Source organism: Haliotis rufescens, unplaced genomic scaffold, assembly GCF_023055435.1.
Source record: "Haliotis rufescens isolate VD_foot unplaced genomic scaffold, xgHalRufe1.0.p SCAF_7, whole genome shotgun sequence".
NCBI lineage: Eukaryota > Metazoa > Mollusca > Gastropoda > Lepetellida > Haliotidae > Haliotis > Haliotis rufescens.
Window position 1 is genome coordinate 51,865,473 of NW_025964361.1, and position 19,656 is coordinate 51,885,128.

Below are 19,656 nucleotides of genomic sequence, written 5' to 3' on the forward strand. Positions count from 1 at the left end.
ACCAAACAAACTAGGTATAATTTGTTTTGTCCTCAGTTTATTATATAAACAACGTTTCAACGTTCATAGCAATATACATATAATATATAAATTCAGTAACTGAAGCGGGTGGTCAGGCACGACGACTGAGGCAATCGTACCCGGACCGTGTGGATCGATTCATAAATATCAATCACTGGATTGTCTGGCCGCCGCCATATAACTGGAAGGTTTATCCTCACTTTGCCACCAGGCTGGTGAGGATTAACAGTGGTGGTGTTTTCACAAGGAAAGGGAGCATGTTCAAAGGTGCCAGGTGAAGTGATCTCACTTAGACAATCTATAGGTCCCTAACAGCTATAGGTCCCTAACAGTGAACACAGTTAACCTCATGAGCCAGCAGGTTGATTGTAGATAAGTAGTCTTCACTATATGAAAGTATTAAATCATTTAGAAAACATTTTGAATTTGGAGTGATAAACAATAATTGGCATAGTGGTTAGTTAAGTGAGTAATCAGAAATCATTGACATAATTTAATTGACTCAGTACTGTTGAGTGTGGAGTGCAAACAAACAAACAAACATGAACTGACCTTATAACCAGGTAATCAACAGTCCTAAATGTAAGATGGCCATTCCCAACAGATGAACCTGTTCACATAAATTTCAAAACTACTTTTGCCGTTTACGCCTACTGGGAATTGTCTAGGTGGATCACCAAGACTGGTATTCTCTTGGCGTTGACATTTTATGGTTGACAATTGAAATGTTTTTGTCGCTTTTATGTATCAACAAAGTAAAGAGTAATTTACTCCGATTGGTGTTATTTTATCCATGGTACAATAACACACAGCAGGGTATCTACATAAACGCTTTAGGAACAGCGAATAACTTTGACGCTTTACCAGAAAGATACATATGACATATTTCCTCAATGAAAAATTATTTTAAGAAGAGCCCTCGTTTCATTTTAAACACAAACTGCATATATCTACGATTCAGTAACATAATTATCTGGAAAATGACATAATGATTTTAATTTGAAACTGATATTCAGAGAATATACCCGCATTTATACACATTTGTGCGCTATTGACAGTGACTCATAAACACATGCTCACGCTTGCAATCGAACAATGGACTCTGCTCCAGCAAATATTTCTTATGGTTGTGGAAAGGGTTTTGTTGCTATTATTTTCATGGCTTCAATAGCATTACGTTTCCACCCTGCTGCCTCTGATTGTGTGGCTTTCTATGGCAATGGTGACCTCCTACTTCTGTATAGAACGACATGTTCTCACAGACTGCTTAAGCATGTACCTGTCGAATTCGCCTTGACACCCTTTTGAAATGATGTTCAAATTACTAGAGAGAGATTTATTTCTTCGTACCTGGAAGGTGGTATGCTTCAAGCGACAGTTAAAAACTACCTGTACCGCCGAGACAGGTGCCATCATTGTAATTCTACAGTGATTTGAGGGTGTATATTTAAATGATTAAGTCACTCTGGAAAAAGCCCTAAGTATGGAGGAAAACGAAATTCACAATTTTCATCACAAACGATTCAGTACATAAAAAGCATGGGAGCGGTGATTCAGACTCGAAATTGGGTATTCCAGCAAGCGGTATGTCCAGGTTGCGTGAGCAGATAGTCGGATTTGAAAACTGACGGATCTCCATGAAGTATTTCTTTATAAGCAGTACACAAAACCACGTGGACATAAATATTTACAGATGCACATCAAACGGGTGCAAGTTAACAAGATTATAGTCGGATTTGAAGACTGACGGATCTCCATGAAATATTTCTTTATAAGCAGTACACAAACCACGTGGACATAAATATTTACAGATGCACATCATACGGGTGCAAGTTAAAAAGATTAATGTACATTAACGACACGTTGAGGCTCTAAGTACTGCAGCTATTGTATTACATGGGATTACAACAGGACCAAGTGACAAAGAAACTATTTATATATATTAAAGCTGACACTAACCAAAATAACAACAAACACACAAACGTTTGGAATAACTGAGTACATAAGGGTGTAATTTTCACTCTATTAGCGTCAAACTGCGATATTACAGATTTTTGCATCATGTTGTCTGTATGAAAAGTCACCATGGCCAGCGATGACAGAGAAAGCATACATGTACCTAATACATCAATCGACAACATTGTCGAATAGTGTGTGTGTGTGAGAGTGAGTGAGTGAGTGAGTGAGTGAGTGAGTGCGTGAGTGAGTGAGTGAGTGAGTGAGTGAGTGAGTGAGTGAGTGAGTGAGTGAGTGAGTGTGAGTGAGTGTGAGTGAGTGAGTGAGTGAGTGAGTGAGTGAGTGAGTGAGTGTGTGTGTGTGTGTGTGTGTGTGTGTGTGTGTGTGTGTGTGTGTGTGGATATTATATAACACCTTTCAGTCCGGGTGTTTTGCTGCAAGAAAACCCAGTATCATATACTGGTAGGTCCCTGTGACAGATAAAACCCCTCACCATGCTTGTTGTTGTGTGCAGTTGCCATGACATCAGTAATTGGGGCGTCCAGATGTTGAAAACACCATATTACTTTCCTTGAACTGCCAACATAGCTGTAAATATAACACTGTACCTTCGCACATAATACTCAGATATGTGTCTCTGCTGAGCCTCGTTGTTAAAATCGCCTAGGGTTCATCAATGTCCATGGGTTCATCTTGCTCTTCTTTAGGGACCTCCTCCTTGTCAGTAGATACCTCGTGCACACTTAAAGGAGTTAGGTGTGCCTTCTTGTCCGATGAATAAGATCCTGACATTTGATCCGTACTTAAAGGTAGTTCCGACATCTGGAGTAAAATGTCCTCCAATTCCCTAACTGGCGGAGACATCGACATGATGCAGTGGATGATATCCTCAATTGGCTCCAGCTCTTCCTTGAAACCATATGTTTCAGAGAGATACTTCGCATCTCTCGCAAATGTTAGACCTTGTGATGCAAACTCACCAGGTTTCGATGTTGGACAGATGCGTTCTTTATGATAATAAAGCACAGCGTTGCCAAGACAGTAGAACATGTATCTTCTGTTATTGTAGTCCTTCCTGTCTGGTCCAGCTTTTTTAAAGCAGGCTTCTGCCTCTTTGATGTCGCTCTCTTGAACATCATAATTTGTACGCCGACCAAACACACCAATGCCTAGACAGCAAAAAGCCAATTTCAGATAAAATATCCGGCAGAATTCATCCCGCATATCGGCTGATGTCTCTGGGAAGTGGACTTCTATTGCTTCAAGTATGCTCTCCTTAAGTTTCAATTTATTGTCTTCGGTTGGTCTGGCTTCGTACAGCTGCATGAGGAGATTAACGTGAATGTACATCACCATACCTGTATCCTTGCAAGGTTGAATCAGTTGCATTTTCTTCCTGGAATCTTCTACGAGTCTGATCCCTTCTTCGACATCTGACAGATTCCCTTTCATTGCAATAGCTGATCCTTTGCGAGCAAGAAATACCATTGAACCTGCTTCTGAGTGACCCATGGTTGCCACCAATCTTTCCATGTCAGCTATGATATCCATTTGATCTTGCCCTTTGTCATAAAAGAGCCTTCGCTTTGCCAGTTCTGATTCAAGCATTTGGAAAAGGATGTCAGAGTCATTTGGAAATTTATGCTTCATCTTTTGTACAATGCTAATGAATTTAGGCAGTTCCTGTTTTCCACTGTTGGTAATGACTCTCAGTTTGTAGCTGATGGTAGCCAAAAGTTTCTTCTTCTTGTCCATTATATTAACTTTGTGAGGTAGTAACAGATTTGGTCCTTGTATTCTGCTATTCTAAGCTGATTGCTTCAGAGTATCAATTTTGTCTCTCAGTAATGTTGCTAGGTAAACGTGACTACGTTTATATTCGAGTGCCTCTAGGAACAATGGTATGATCCTCTTCTGTCTAACGGCCTTGAGAAGTGCTCTGTTTTTTTCTGGGGCGATTTCAAGAGCGCGAATTTGCTTGCACTTCTGTCCTGTCAACCCATTTCGACGTTTGAGAAAGTTCAAAATATTATCTTCAGGGTCAAGTCTATCAACTAATTCAACACGTAGTTCACGTAGTGCTCTCTCTTCTAGACTTTCCCTGGTTTCTTTGTCAGATGATCCTCTTCCAAATTTTTTTTGCGCCATTTTCAAAGTCCTAGTTGTTTATTAATCTATAGCTGACCCAGGGTGTTATCGACTTCAGTAATGACATAACACTATACAAAGGCTCTTTGCGAAGAGTCATTCACAATTGTACATTTTGTATAACTGCTGGACGGACGATCATGAAATAGCACTTGCTTCCTTTATCGCCAAGTATGTAAGTTAACACATGCACCATGCCATTGTATTGATCTCATGGCATTGTTTACTCAGAGCCAGACAACTGTGAGGAATAGCGAGATAGCAATGCTTGGTCTTGTTAACTCACCTGTGTCAAGGTACCCCAATGGCGTCAACTGATTCTCATTGAGTAGTGCACTTCCCCAATCAAATCAGAAAGCTCAACATCTTATCTTCAGAGTCAAGTCAACTAATTCAAGTCCTTGATAGTTCCTTGATGTAAGGTTCTTTACATCAACTGCTGGCTTACGTTTTCCTTTCTCAAATACTTCGTATCCAGTGATACTATTGTACTGCAATGTATGATCCCGTATGTAAGACGAACATAGATTTACGATCGCTGGTTTTTGACAGCCGGTGGTCATTACTGTTTGTTGCTTCCCTCGCCAGGTACAACTGGAAAATAATAGCAAGCATTTGTCCTTTGAGGCGACATGACAATCAATATACCTAAAATTAGATCCACCTGCAACTTACCAATTGTATTGCAGATAGCCACGTTGGGTAAAATCGATCTGGCATGTTTCGGTGCGCAATCACACCGTTAGATAGTATTCAGTTGATCTAAAATAGGATCCACGTGTTCAAAGACATTTATTCAACAACATGAAACATACATTATGCACGAATTAATTTGTTTGTTGTCTACGTTCTTAAGCTGACACATATTAAAGTAAGCATTAAATGAATTGAAGCTCAAAGTTATAACTGTAATTGGTGCGGTGAAAGCCTGTTAATCTTTTTCCTATATATCTCCTTGGGGATTTCAGGTAAGAATAAGTCATCAGCAACCTGTGCTGGCCGTAAAAGGACATTAAATGGATCGGGTGGTCAGGCTCGTAGCCTGACGACATAGGGATATTAAAAATCAAACACTGGTTTATCTGATCCAGACTCGATTATATACAGCCTCTAGGGTGGAATATTGCGGAGATTGACATTAAACAACAAATAAACATGCCAGCACACTCATAATCAGAATGAAAAATACTCATAATCAGAGTAAATATTACGCAAGTATACAGCCTCACACGTATTCAGGCCAACAAACCTGGTCTTATCCTTTTGGATAAATTACAATAAAATCCTATATATAACTGATTTTTCTGTCCCTTTTGACACTAATATCATTACCAAGATTCTGGAGAAACATGGCAAATTTTCAGACCTCGATTACGAAACGTCACGCTTGCATTCCAGGTACAGACCCCTGAATATCTGGGGTAGAATAGGTCTTCAACAACCCATGCTTGCCGTAAAAGGCGACAAAACTTGTCGTTAGCAGCGTCTAACGGGATCGGGTGATTGGTGGACTTGGTTGATGCATGTCATCGATCCCAGTTGCGTGGATCGATGTTCATGATGATAAATCACTGGATTGTCTGGTCCAGACTCAATTATTTACAGACCGCCGTCATATAGCTGGAATACATCTGAGTGTGGCGTTAAACAACAAACAAACAAACATCCCAGGTACCAAGTAGTCTGACCATCCATTGTTCTCGCTGATTTAGGTTTAGGACCATCCAATCTGTTGAATGACATTGTGAGAGGACCCGGGTTAGCTGCAGGTAACACAGCCCTTCTGACAATCTGGGTAATGCGGAAGGCTGCAGTATCGGGGAGTCTTCACAATCTCTGAAAGGTTCTTGGTGGGTTCAACAAAGCAGCACTTCCCGGGAGAAGTCCCATTCGCTTTCTGGGCTGCGTGTAGAGGGGGGCAAGGTCCCTGAGCTGCTGATGAGTCTGACCAGCCTGACTGAGCCAGGATCACCCAAATCCTCTTTGCTGCATCTATTTAGTATAATCTGTGTCATAATAATAATAATAATAATACTAATACTAAGAATTTAATTTAATTTGAAAACTCTACATTGGTGCCACTAAAAACCATTACCCCAAAGATGATATAGGCAATGCACACATTTGACATAATTTTATTCATCACAAATATGAAAACCTTGGTAGACCTTGACAATAGGATATCAAACAAAAACTAAGTCAGCTTTCTTCAGTGTCAGTAAATGTAAGCATTTTATCCTCATGCTTACTGTGGGTAATAACAGAAGAAATCACGCATTCAATAAGGAAACTAATCTGTATCATATGAAGCCGTTAATATTGATTAGTATCATGAGGAACAAGGTTCTGTTGATAAGACTGACTCACTTTGACAAGTTACAAATCATGGTCATGGGGTACGTTGACTGAAATGTATCAACATCTTCGAGTTCAAACAACCACGTCACAACATTGTTGTGTTAATGTATTATACATAAAGGAAATGATGTCTATTGCTTCGTCTGAAAAGGAATAAGAGACAATGACACAGACAGCTAAACAAACCAGTATACCAAAACAAAGTAATTGTTTATGATATTTCCTATTGACTTCTCTCCCAATAACATTCAGTTCAGGACCCCACTGGTTTGAAGTTTTCTGCAGCACACTCTCCAAAACGAGTCCATTCAACTCATTCTCGATTTCATGTTGTCTTGTTTTACGTTCCTGTAGCTCGATGCTTTCAACCTCTTCTTTGAGATGACCAGTCAGTTCTAGAATTGGTCCCAACTCCTTCATATATCCACAACATATGGCCTTTTGTTCTGCCATATTAGCAAAATCCAAAGCGTCTCTCTGATTGTCTCGTTTCCGACAGAGAACTGACTTCGCCATGAAGTAGAACATCTTTCTCCTGTTGTCGAAAGTGTGTTGCTGTGAGTCAATGTATCTCAGACATGCCTCGGCAGATCTCAAATCACCCTCAGAAGTAACACCGCCTTCTATACAGTTTCCAAACAACCCAATACCAAGATAACAGAATACAAATTTCAAGTACAACATCCTGGAATAGTCCTCCCGAAGTAAAGGTAAACCTTCGGCAAAGTGGACATTGATAGCTTCGTCGATTTTATTGATGATGTCCCGTTTGATATTCAGTAGAGGATTTTTCTCGTAGATTTGTAGAAGGATGTTAATCTGTATATACACAACCATCCCTGTGTCCTTGCATGGTTCAATCCTCTCAGCGAGAGCTCGAGCATCTTCAAGCATATCCATACCCACTTCTAGTGACTCTTTCATAGTCCTAGCAGATCCTTTTCTGGCGAGGAACATCATTGTTGCAGCTAAAGGCTGAGATGATGTTTTCAGGAGCTTCTCCATCTCATCAAATATATCCCCTCTATGCAAATCAGTATCATACACCAGCCTTCGGCTCTCTACTTCAGCGTCTAACAGAGTCAACATGACATCTGAATCATTGCCGTACATAGCCTTGTATTTTGTAACACAATCAGCAAATTCATTTTTCTTTCCGTCATGAGACATCAATTTCAAATGATAATGCAGCTTCGTAAGAGTCTTCTTCTTTCCATCCATAATAGCAACCTTCCTTGGTTGCTGAACAATGGTTTCAGTGGGTTCTACAGCTCTGTATTTTGAAACTGTCTCATCATCAAAGCCATCCTCATTATTAGAACATATGATTTTAGCCTGTTCTTTTCCCGAATGAATAGCTTGTTCTCTGTAAGTACAACTTCTGACACAGACCTTTCGGATAGTCCCTGCACATACAAGAACGGTGGTAGCATCTGGATCGAAAAGACATGTTCCATTGCTGATAGTGTCTATTTGTGATCGAGCAACAGATTCACCACTTAAGAAAGGTTCGCCACTTACATGGTCTGTTGATGGAGCATGACTGTAACCTCTTTGGCCAGGATCCTCTTGCCCCTGAAGAGGTGAGGTGAAATTGGGTTTAACGTCGCGCCCAAGATTATTGCACTTATATAGCGACGTGCATGCACGTGTATGTGTGTGTGTGGCTGCTTGTACTAGTCCGGACTGATGCCGATTTATAGTGCTAGCTCACTGAGATACCATGCCGCAGTTCAACATGAATACCCCACTCAGACACAGTATACTGACTCCGAGCCGACCAGTCCTTGTTTTAGCCCCTTAATGCCGAGCGCCAGACAGGGTAACAACAAGTACAATCTTTTAACGTCTTTTTGTATGACGCGGCCCGGGATCGAACCCTGGACCTTCCGCTCTCCGGGCGGACGCTCTACCACAAGACCACGGAGGCGGTCTTGCCCCTGAAGATCTTTGATTGACTGTCTCAGTCTTCTAGCAAGATAGAGGTGGCTGTTCCCATATTCAAGTCCTTTGATGAATAATGGTATAATAGCTTTCCGGATGACGTTGTCAATGAGCAACGTAGCTTGCTTCTGTCTGGTTTCTTTAGAACTAATTTCTTCATATGTCAGATCAGAAATACCTCCTTCTTGTAATAAGAAATCCAGAACATAATCAGAAACGTTGAGCCTCCTCACAAAGTCAACCCGATGATATTGCAAAGCACGTTCTTCTATTGACTCCATAAGTATTGACATATTAGTAATACATTTATACAAATGCAAAACCCATCTTCAAATGAAAGTCCCATAGGTTCATGATGTTCCCCTCATACTCACTTTTATCTGCTTCTTTGATAATCTAGTCAGTCTGTTATTGAGAATAGAAACACAATTGTGCTAGCCATACCACAAGGGTGTTGTAATGCCTTCATTTTACCTGTCTTGTGGACAATGGTATCAAACATACACGTTTGACTTACACAAAGCATTGGGCTATTTTCTCTTTCAGAACCATTCGCCGAGGAAAGTGTTATGTCATCGTATCGGGACATGCAAGTCACAAGTGACATTGTAGAAGACATTATAATACGACCATATTTTAATTAATGTCAAGGTGACCGATCAGATACGAGTAAACAGACGGTAAACATTCCTGAAAGGTATTTCTTTCATTCAATTTGTTCCTTACCATTCCAAATACTTCAGCAAAATATGCATGTTTTCTGTAATCCTTAAATAGAGTTGTCATGGACCACAGTGCTTGATATCCATTACTTCTTTCTCGGTTAAAATTGAGATGCAACTTTCATTTGCTAGTAGTCCAAAACTGACTCAATGAGCCTTCAGGTTTGACAACGGAGGTAAAAATTTAAAACGTCATGCAGTTTACTACAAGCACAGAGTGATTTAACCCCTTGCAATGTCTCCATTCAGTTATTATCAAGGTACGTTCTAGTCAGTCCACACGCCTTGTACCAATTCATGATAGCTCTTGAATCAAGTGTATCACTTCCTAGAAATTCTGTTTCAATAGTCACATCTCTTCTCATTCTTGATTACAGCAACACACATGATCCCTCATACGCCATGGATATGTGGCCCTGAAAGCATTACATTAAACATAGTTATGATCCTACTTCACTATTAACAATCGTGTTATATATACTCGGTACATATTCTCTTTCCTTCCTCCTACAAGTTACGGGGCAATATAATTATTAAAGGAGTATGAGTAACTTTATAATAGTACGTCAATGTTGAACACAGCTGGCGACAAAAGGGCACCTTGACCTAGCGCAATAAATAAATCAGTACAAAAGACTTAAAGTTAATTCAAACAAGATGTCTACACCCTTATAGCGAACGAGCTCTTCACACCCCGGGGAAGGAACTGCCGAATTGTACAGGTTTGGAACCGAGGATACCAGATGGTTGGTTGTGTTAAAGTTAAAGATCATTTAAGAGACAAAAACAAAAGGCGATAAACAAATGTTGTATACCTACTGCGGGATACATGCAACACAATCCACTCTTAACGCCGCAATCTGCAATTTTTTAGCTATATGACAGCGGTCTGTAAATAATCAAGTCTGCAACAGACAATCCAGTGATTGTGATTGACATCATGACCTTAAAACAATGCGACTGACATGCATCAACAAAGTCACCGATCCGTTAGTCGCCTGTTAGACAAGCACAGGTTATTGAAGACCGGATCTTCAGCGGGCCATGTTAGTAGAAACATTGTATTCATATATTACGTGTTACTATACAGACATACTTACAAATTATTCTGTAATTTTCCTATTTGGAAAATTACCTCTCGTACACATGGTCATTTTACGACAGAACGTCGTCAGCCCGACACCCGAACTTCATCACGAATGACATCGTGAGCCGGCCGCTTACGCATCAGTCCTCGACAGTTTTCAATAACACAGTGACGTAAGTTCGTACCACGCGGTTGTGTTGTGTGTGTATTGGAGCATGTATAACCTAGGATATTTTTATCACTGACAGTGGCGTTGGGGATTTCACACGTATGAATAGGTTAGGGATATGACTTGGCGGTAGAATGAACAATGGAGTCTCCACATACCGTATTTCCTCTGTTAGACGCTTGGAGGTCTGTTAATATCGCGCAAGCTGTTCATCCGGAGTCTATTGGGGGCCCGGCATATATTCTGTTTAAAGCTGGCACAATGCAACTCGACACCTTACCTAATCCCAAATTCTACAGTCATACAAAGGGTATATTTACAGCAAACGGTCATTATTAATCACCAACATATGACAGTACTAAATAGCAAACTGTGGGCCCGGCGTCTATTTGAGGTCCGGTGTGACATTGAAAATGGACCCGCGTTGAAAAGTGACCCGGGAGTCAGTATTCAACGTTGAAAACATACCCGGTCTCAATTTTCAACAGACCAGGGTCAATTTTCAACAGTTGAAAAGTGACCCTGTCAGCTTACCATGTCGTTAAAAAGTGACCCGGGCCTCGCGTTGAAAAGTGACTCCGTTGAATTTTGACTTCTAGTGTAAATAAAAAGATCTAATGTTATAATCGATGAAATCTTTTTGTGTGTCTTTATCCGGGTGTTTCTGAGTACGTATCTGTCAGCTGGCATCAGTTGTTTTACGTACATGTATGTCTTTTTGAGTGCGGTAGAGAGAAGGGTGGAGGCGTTTCATGTTTTATTAAAACGGGAAAAATCCAGATTCAAGATTAACTGGCCAAAAATATAGATCTATACAACCCAAAATCCAGCTACCTTTCAATCTTCATTTTTGTTAAGATTTAATTAATAAACAAAGTACTTTTAAGAGCGGATATCAAAACGTTTTGAGCCTTGCTAACTTACAGTTGAAATTCTGGCTAAAGTTACAAATATTTTTCAACTTAGTACGGTTCCAGTTTCACACACTTGTTTCATCTGGTTTTCCAATCATTAATGCCCGATATAAAGAGGTCCAGCCGTCAATTGTTGTCGTCCTCAAATCTTCAACCCCGCAGGTGCTTTTTCAATTTAGGGGACAAGTGGAAATCACTGGGGGCTAGATCTGTAGGTCACAGTTCGAACCCACATTCTCAAAAAGCATCCATCACAACCCAGCTGCCGTGTACTGGTGCGTGGTGTTGTTAGACAATCTAAAACAGGTACCAGTATTTGGGTATTCTCCATTGTTTTGTATAGAGTCGCTTAATGTGGTAGAGAATGCTCGTCGTTATCTACTTATTACAAGTGTTTTAGGCTCAAAGCATTTGATAACGTCCACATTTCCAAAAATTCATTGTGCACTTTTGAAATTCGGCAAAATTCACCGATATTACTACAATTTACTGAAGGTTTTGAAATAGTGCTGGTTTTGTTTCTTTTCATTTAATCGCGCACACCACTTTTCACAAATAAAACAGGCTTTTATAGGAATTGTGTGTAACATCATTGTCAATTTTTTAAACGTGTTCAATATCTTTGATTATGTGGTTTTTCGAAGAGTTGCCTTCATTGCAACACCGATACGGACACAGTTCACTGACTTAATTGAACATTGCCCTTTTGGTCAGATTTTCAGCTTTCTTATCTTGAAATGCCTATAGTATGCAGATGTGTCTTTGATCTTTACCTTTGTGTGATCTATTAAGTGTTTGACCTTTTTAGAAATAGTAAAAAAGTTTAATCTCTTGAAAACAAACTTGGTATTTAGCTGTTGGCGAGTCTGGTAACTTCCATCGCTCGGCCTGCACTTTTGTTTCACGTTGCAAATGATGGGAGTGGTCATTGTAGCATATGTGATCAGAAACTTCTTGGGTTTATAATACAAAACTATGCATTTCTGATTTGCTTCACCCGCCTTACATAAACCGCTATTCCAAATTCGATGATGATGATGTTCAGTCTTCGAACAGAGATGCTGATAACCCAGTTAACACAGGGGGTCCAGGCAACGTTGCATACGTAGGTTATTTGGTTACTATGTAGACTCCCAGTAACGTTCGACTTATTGACTGCTTTAATACGTTGTAGCAATATTACGACAACGTTCTTACAACGTTGTGGGCACGTCCTTTTGTTGGCTGGTAACACTTGCAGTCCGTCCTTTCAGACCTTTGTCATGCATTAGATTAATGGTTTCTATTGAGTTCCACCGAAAACGTCCCCACGCATCGAATGCGAATGGTGCTTTTAATGTTATAGTTTTTTAACTAATCTTATTGACACTAACTTCTCACAATATTGTTGATTTGTCTGTGAAGTGGGATTTCATATTTTGAAATATTACGGGGTTGAAGTTTGTATGTAAATATACTGAGTCAAATTAAAAACTTCATATTTTTAAAAATAATCCCATATATGATATACAACGGACAAATGTATCAGCGAAGGTAATTTTTAATCATTAATGTCCAAGGAAGGATTTTAATTAACGGTGGTAACCATAATTTATTCCAAGCACCTACGGTATTCGGTAATAACATCAACAGTTTAAATCATAAGTCCCAAGCACGAGAATCTGATGGCACACAAGTTCAGTAGCTTGTATGGCCACCATGTGCGTTGACAACTGCCACACAACGCCTCCGCATGGACCTTGTGATGCTTGTGAACACATGACTGGGAAGACGACGCCATTGTTGTTGCAAAATGGTGCCAAGATTTTGCAAATTCTGTGGTTGGTTCTGGAGAGTGCGCAGACTTCTCCCAAGAGCATCCCAGACGTGTTCGATGGGATTGAGGTCGGGAGACCTTGACGGCCAGTACCTTGTCACAATTGCTGTGTGGGGTCACACATCCATCGTCCTTGAGACTTCAGCTACGGACGTTCCCGTCTGCAACATGCCGATTGCACGTTCACGTTGCACATTTGAAAGGCGTGGCATGACAAATGGCCGTAAAGACTTTCGTTTTCTTGGTTTTGTTTGTTTGTTTTTAATGACTGCTAACACGTATGGCTGAAAACACGTGCGGTATAAAGGCCACGTGACCAGTTGCACGTGAAAAAACACTTTTGCCACTATTGTGCTGTGCACATGATTTTGACCGATTTATCTGAAGACAATACGTGGTCATTACTGTTTAAATACACAATAAGGGCCACTCTCTCTCTCTCTCTCTCTCTCTCTATCTCTCTCTCTCTCTCTCTCTCTCTCTCTCTCTCTCTCTCTCTCTACACACACACACACACACACACACACACACACACACACACACACACATACATACATACATACATACATACATAGATACATACATATAATACTACATGTACCCTGCACCCACATACTTGCTCTAACATACGTGCACCCACCGGGTCACTGGTGCCCCATTGTAACCACCGTGGCGTTATGGTTGAAATACTAACCAAAGCCACGTAAAACCCAATCAAACAAACTCAACAGACGTGCAAGTGTACGCACAGGGAGTCACTGGGCGCTCAAAACAGCTGTACATGCACACACATTTCTGAAGTGAGTGAATGAGTGAGTTAATGCTTTACGTCACATCGGCAATATTTAAGCCATATCGTGACGATCATTTCTAAAGCCAGGAACCATGACAATTTGTATATGTATACGTTAACACATGCCTATAAATACGTGTCACCTCCAACCCTCATCCCGAACACACTGATAAATATTTGCACCAATTTAGGCATGTTGCCAATGTCTTCTGGAAAGCAGTCATAATTCAACGGAGTCACTTTTCAACGCGAGGCCCGGGTCACTATTTAACGACTTTTCAACTGTCGAAAATTGACCCTGGTCTGTTGAAAACTGAGACCGGGTATGTTTTCAACGTTGAATACTGACTCCCGGGTCACTCTTCAACGCGGGTCCATTTTCAATGTCACACCGGCTTCTATTTGTTCAGGCAGATCGTATGACTGGCGTCAGTTTGGGCGGAACGTGTAATAGAGGGAATACGGTTATCATATCAATTCCACGGGAAGAAACTTGATCTGGAATAACGAGAGCTACTTGTGATCCCTTAGAAACAACGTGCAACTTGTTGTACCCGTTTCCTGACTGTTTAACATATCATCCATGGGTTTGACTGTATTTAGGGGACGTATAGGAAACCTTCCAGGTACTTGTGATGTGTTGTTTGCTTGTGTGTTAACGCCGCACACGCTAGACTAACATGATTGTTTTAGTCCTCTGAAAAAAGTTCAAACAATATTATCGATAAAGGAACGCGCAAGCCTGTTAATGTCGGAGTTGATAAAGGGTGTTGTGAGTACAGGCTGCTAGAGTTGAAAAAGGGGGTGAGTATAGGCTGCTAGAGCTGAAAAAGGGGGTGAGTATAGGCTGCTAGAACTGAAAAGGGGTGTGGTGAGTTTCGGCTGTAGAGCTGAAAAGGGGGTGAGTATAGGCTGCTAGAATTGAAAAAGGGTGTGGTGAGTATAGGCTGCTAGAGCTGAAAAAGGGGGTGAGTATAGGCTGCTAGAACTGAAAAGGGGTGTGGTGAGTATAGGCTGTAGAGCTGAAAAGGGGGTGAGTATAGGCTGCTAGAATTGAAAAAGGGTGTGGTGAATATAGGCTGCTAGAGCTGAAAAAGGGGGTGAGTATAGGCTGCTAGAACTGAAAAGGGGTGTGGTGAGTATAGGCTGTAGAGCTGAAAAGGGTGTGGTGAGTATAGGCTGCTAGAACTGAAAAAGGGGGTGAGTATAGGCTGCTAGAGTTGAAAAAGGGTGTGGTGAATATAGACTGCTAGAGCTGAAAAATGGGGTGAGTATAGGCTGCTAGAGCTGAAAAATGGGGTGAGTATAGGCTGCTTGAGCTGAAAAAGGGTGTGGTGAGTATAGGCTGCAAGAACTGAAAAATGGGGTAAGTATAGGCTGCTAGAGCTGAAGAAAGGGGTGAGTATAGGCTGCCGGACCTAAGAATGGGGTGAGTAAATGCTGCTAGAGCTAAAAGGGTTATCATCTAGACAGCTCAGACAGCTGTTATCATCTACACAGTTCAGACAGTTGTTATCATCTATACACAGTTCAGACAGCTGCTTTCATCTACACAGTTCAGACAGCTTTTATCTTCTAAACAGTACCCACAGATGTTATCATCTACACAGTTCAGACAGCTGATATCATCTAAACAGCACCGTCAACTGTTATCATCTACACAGTTCAGACAGCTGTTATCTACACAGTTCAGACAGCTGATATCATCTAAACAGCACCGTCAACTGTTATCATCTCCACAGTTCAGCCAGCTGTTATCATCTTAACAGTGCCGACAGCTGTTATCATCTACACAATTCAGACAGTTGTTATCTACACAGTTCAGACAGCTGTTATCATCTACACAGTTCGGACAGCTGTTATCATCTAAACTGTTCAGACAGCTGTTATCATCTACACAGTTCAGACAGCTGTTATCATCTACACAATTCAGACACTTGTTATCTACACAGTTCAGACAGCTGTTATCATCCACACAGTTCAGACAGCTGTTATCATCTACACAGTTCAGACAGCTGTTATCTACACAGTTCAGACAGCTGTTATCATCTGAACAGTTCCGTCAACTGTTATCATCTACACATCAGACAGCTGTTATCATCTACACAGCTCAGACAGCTGTTATCATCTACACAGTTCAGACAGCTGTTATATCGTATTGTTTGAAGACAATCCCTTCTCGAATGTACATCATACAAAATATCACCTAATCTCATCACCGTCTCAGCCTTGCAAATGAAATATATTACTCAAAAGAAGTTAAGGATCACCTGATTCTTTCATATTACAATAGTTAATCTATCATGCCATGACAGATTTACATTACCAATATGAAAGAATCGGGTGATCCTTAACTTCTTTTGAGTAGTATATATTACATTTACCCATGCGACAGATGTGTGCATGATTAACAGGCACACCCATATTCATCACTGCATCCTGTTTTTATGGAGAAATTTGCATAACAATGGGGAATTAATTATACGCAGTCTGTCACAATCTGTCAACGCATATTTTGACACTCTCTTCAACTTCCCGTAGTTACGTGTGTAGATGGTAAACTACTTTTATAACGAACACTCTTATAACGAACTGACCAATATCACGAACTTACTTTTTAGTCCCGGGCATTTGTTGCATATATGCTGTATATATGTTTATGGCGTACTATTATTAGTGGTCCGGTTATTACGAACTACAATTAGTGGTCCATTTGAGTTTGTAGTTTTACTGTCTGTTAATTTCTTATTCCGGGTTGAAGCAGCAATATGTGAGGTGTTGTCCTGTTTATAGACTGACAGTCTTTACCATCGGCATATTGCATAATATCGATGGAGTAGCCTAGTGGTTAAAGCGTTCGATCTTCGAACCAAAGACCCGGGTTCGACTCCTCACGTGGATACAACGTATGCCACTCGTCCATATACCCAGAAGTGAGTGAACGATCATTTATATCATAACCTGTCAGTTCAGTGTCGGAGTAAATCACTAGATGACGCAGGAAGTAGATGTGTAGACCCTTTGGTGTAACATAGGAAAAAGAGTGAGTGAGTATGGTTTTACGCCGCTTTTAGCAATATTCCAGCAATATCACGGCGGGGGACACCAGAAATGGGCTTCACACATTGTACCCATGTCGGGAATCGAATCCGGGTCTTCGGCGTGACGAGTGAACGCTTTAACCACCAGGCTGCCTGACCGCCCCCATAGGAAAAAGAATACGGCGACACAGTCGCGTGATCGGTAGCCCAAGGCAAGGTTACGAGGCGCTGTGCGGTTACAATAGTAGTGATGTGTCAAGGGTAACACGGGAAGTGTGGATACAGGGCACGCACAGAGAGGTGAGGTGAAATGGGGTTTAACGTCGCCTCCAAGATTATTGCGCTTATATCGCGACGAGCGTGTACGTGTGTGTGGCTGTTTGTAGTCCGGACTAATGCCGATTTTATAATGCTAGCCCACCGAGATCCGATGCGGCAGTGTAACATGACTACCCTACTCGAACACAAAAAGTGATTCCGAGCCGACCAGTCCTTGTTTTATCCACATAATGCCTAGCGCCAGGCAGGGTAACAACAAGTACCATCTTTTAAGGTCTTTTGGTGTGACGCGAACGGGGATCGAACCAAAGACCTTCCGCTCTCCTGGCGGACGCTCCACCATTAGACCACGAAAGCGGTCTTCCACAATCTTTGTTGGATGACCACAGCGGTCTCCGTGTGGGTTTAACACAGGTTTAGTGAGTGAGTTATTGAGTTGGGTTTAACGCCGTTTTTAACATTATTCCAGTTATATCACGGCGTGTCAGCTTAATGTGGGAGGAAAGCTCGAAGTGAAGCAGGTCTCAGACGTTTACCACTTCGGTGAAACCCACGAGCACGGGTATGGTGCTGACAAACCTAGAAACATAATTGGGGCGAACCGGGATTCGAACCCACAATCATAGGTTTCTGGCGTGCCCAAGGGACGCAACTCTGCACAGCGAATCGCGGCGCCTTAGACGACTGGGCCACCCGTGCCCCCTAACACAGGTTTACGTCAGACGTAGCGACATAATAGTTTTGTAGAACCAGAACACATAATATATTTAATAATTGTGACCAACCATGATAAGGGATCTTATGGGTGAAAAATCACATTTTGACTTTTCATTATATTTTTAAACTACCCGAACTTCGGAACACAAAAATACAATTCACAAGCTTCAATTCATATTTAATACAGAGATACATGACGTCACACATGGCGTTTATCGATTAAGTAGGTTGGCGTCAAACGTCTTTATGACGTCACAGCGTAATTGTATCCAAGCACAAGGTCTGTTTTCTTCTGGTGGGTCACAATTTCTTTGTTGGTCTCCGGTGGAATGGGGGCGAGGTTGGCCGACATGTTACGTCGCGCCATGCCAGGCTTCATATGACGTAATTGCATTGCTTCCTGACCGACACTTGGATGTTGCAAACTTCACAGATACGTATGTTATAGGTAAGACATTTCAGAAATACGTATGTAAGAGGTAAGGCATTTCACAGATACCTGTGTTAGAGGTAAGACATTTCCCAGATACGTATGCTAGTGGTAAGACATGCCACAAATACGTATGTTAGAAGTAAGACATTTCAGAGATACGCATGTTAGAAGTAAGACATTTCCCAGACACGTATGTAAGAGGTACGACATTTCCCAGATACGTATCTTAGAGGTAAGACATTTCCCAGATACCCGTGTTAGAGGTAAGACATTTCCCAGATACGTATGTTAGAGGTACGACACTTCACATATACCTGTGTTAGAGGTAAGACATTTCCCAGATACCTGTGTTAGAGGTAAGGCATTTCCCAGATACGTATATGAGAGGTACGACATTTCCCAGATACCTGTGTTAGAGGTAAGACATTTCCCAGATACGTATGCTAGTGGTAAGACACTTCACGGATACCTGTGTTAGAGGTAAGACAAGTCACAAATACGTATGTTAGAGGTACGACATTTCAGATAGTGAGACATTTCACAGATAGGTATGTTAGAGCTACGGCATTTCCCAGATACGCATATTAGAGGTACGACAATTCACAGATACGTATGTTAGAGGTACGACATTTCACAGATACGCATATTAGAGGTACGACATTTTCAGATACGTATGTTAGAGGTTCGACATTTCACAGATACGCATATTACAGGTACGACATTTCACAGATACGCATATTAGAGGTACGACATTTCACAGATACGCATATTAGAGGTACGACATTTCACAGATACGTATGTTAGAGGTACGACATTTCACAGATACACATATTAGAGGTACGACATTTCACAGATACGTATGTAAGTGGTACGACATTTCACAGATACGCATATTAGAGGTACGACATTTCACAGATACGTATGTTAGAGGTACGACATTTCACAGATACGCATATTACAGGTACGGCATTTCACAGATACGCATATTAGAGGTTCGACATTTCACAGATACGTATGTTAGAGGTAAGACATTTCACAGATACGCATATTAGAGGTACGACATTTCACAGATACGTATGTTAGAGGTTCGACATTTCACAGATACGCATATTAGAGGTACGGCATTTCACAGATACGCATATTACAGGTACGACATTTCACAGATACGCATATTAGAGGTACGACATTTCACAGATACGTATGTTAGAGGTTCGACATTTCACAGATACCTATGTTAGAGGTTCGACATTTCACAGAT

At 41.1% G+C, this 19,656-nt stretch overlaps 1 protein-coding gene across 3 annotated transcripts; it reads right to left on the minus strand.

Annotated features, from left to right (window-relative positions):
- Nucleotides 1–6,167: 6,167 nt before the first annotated feature.
- On the minus strand, nt 6,168–10,408 carry LOC124111246. Of its 3 annotated transcripts, none has more exons than XM_048387617.1 (4): nt 10,250–10,408; nt 9,969–10,054; nt 8,424–9,565; nt 6,168–8,058 (listed from the first exon to the last, which is right to left on the minus strand). In XM_048387617.1, exons 3-4 carry the CDS (start codon nt 8,718–8,720, stop codon nt 6,556–6,558), a joined length of 1,800 nt encoding a protein of 599 aa, XP_048243574.1. In that variant the 5' UTR covers nt 8,721–9,565; nt 9,969–10,054; nt 10,250–10,408; the 3' UTR covers nt 6,168–6,555. The 3 variants fall into 3 exon arrangements, with proteins under 3 accessions (XP_048243574.1, XP_048243575.1, XP_048243573.1); XM_048387618.1 differs by having other exon boundaries at nt 9,965–10,054; XM_048387616.1 differs by lacking the exon at nt 9,969–10,054.
- Between the last annotated feature and the right edge of the window lie 9,248 nt (nt 10,409–19,656).

Bases quoted from the DNA above. Each gene is read 5' to 3' on its own strand.
- LOC124111246 (XM_048387616.1), bottom strand. From the start codon at position 8,720: ATGTCAATACTTATGGAGTCAATAGAAGAACGTGCTTTGCAATATCAT. The intron at 8,059-8,423 runs GGGCAAGACCGC...TCACCTCTTCAG, and splicing joins AGTCAATCAAAGATCTTCAG to GGGCAAGAGGATCCTGGCCA.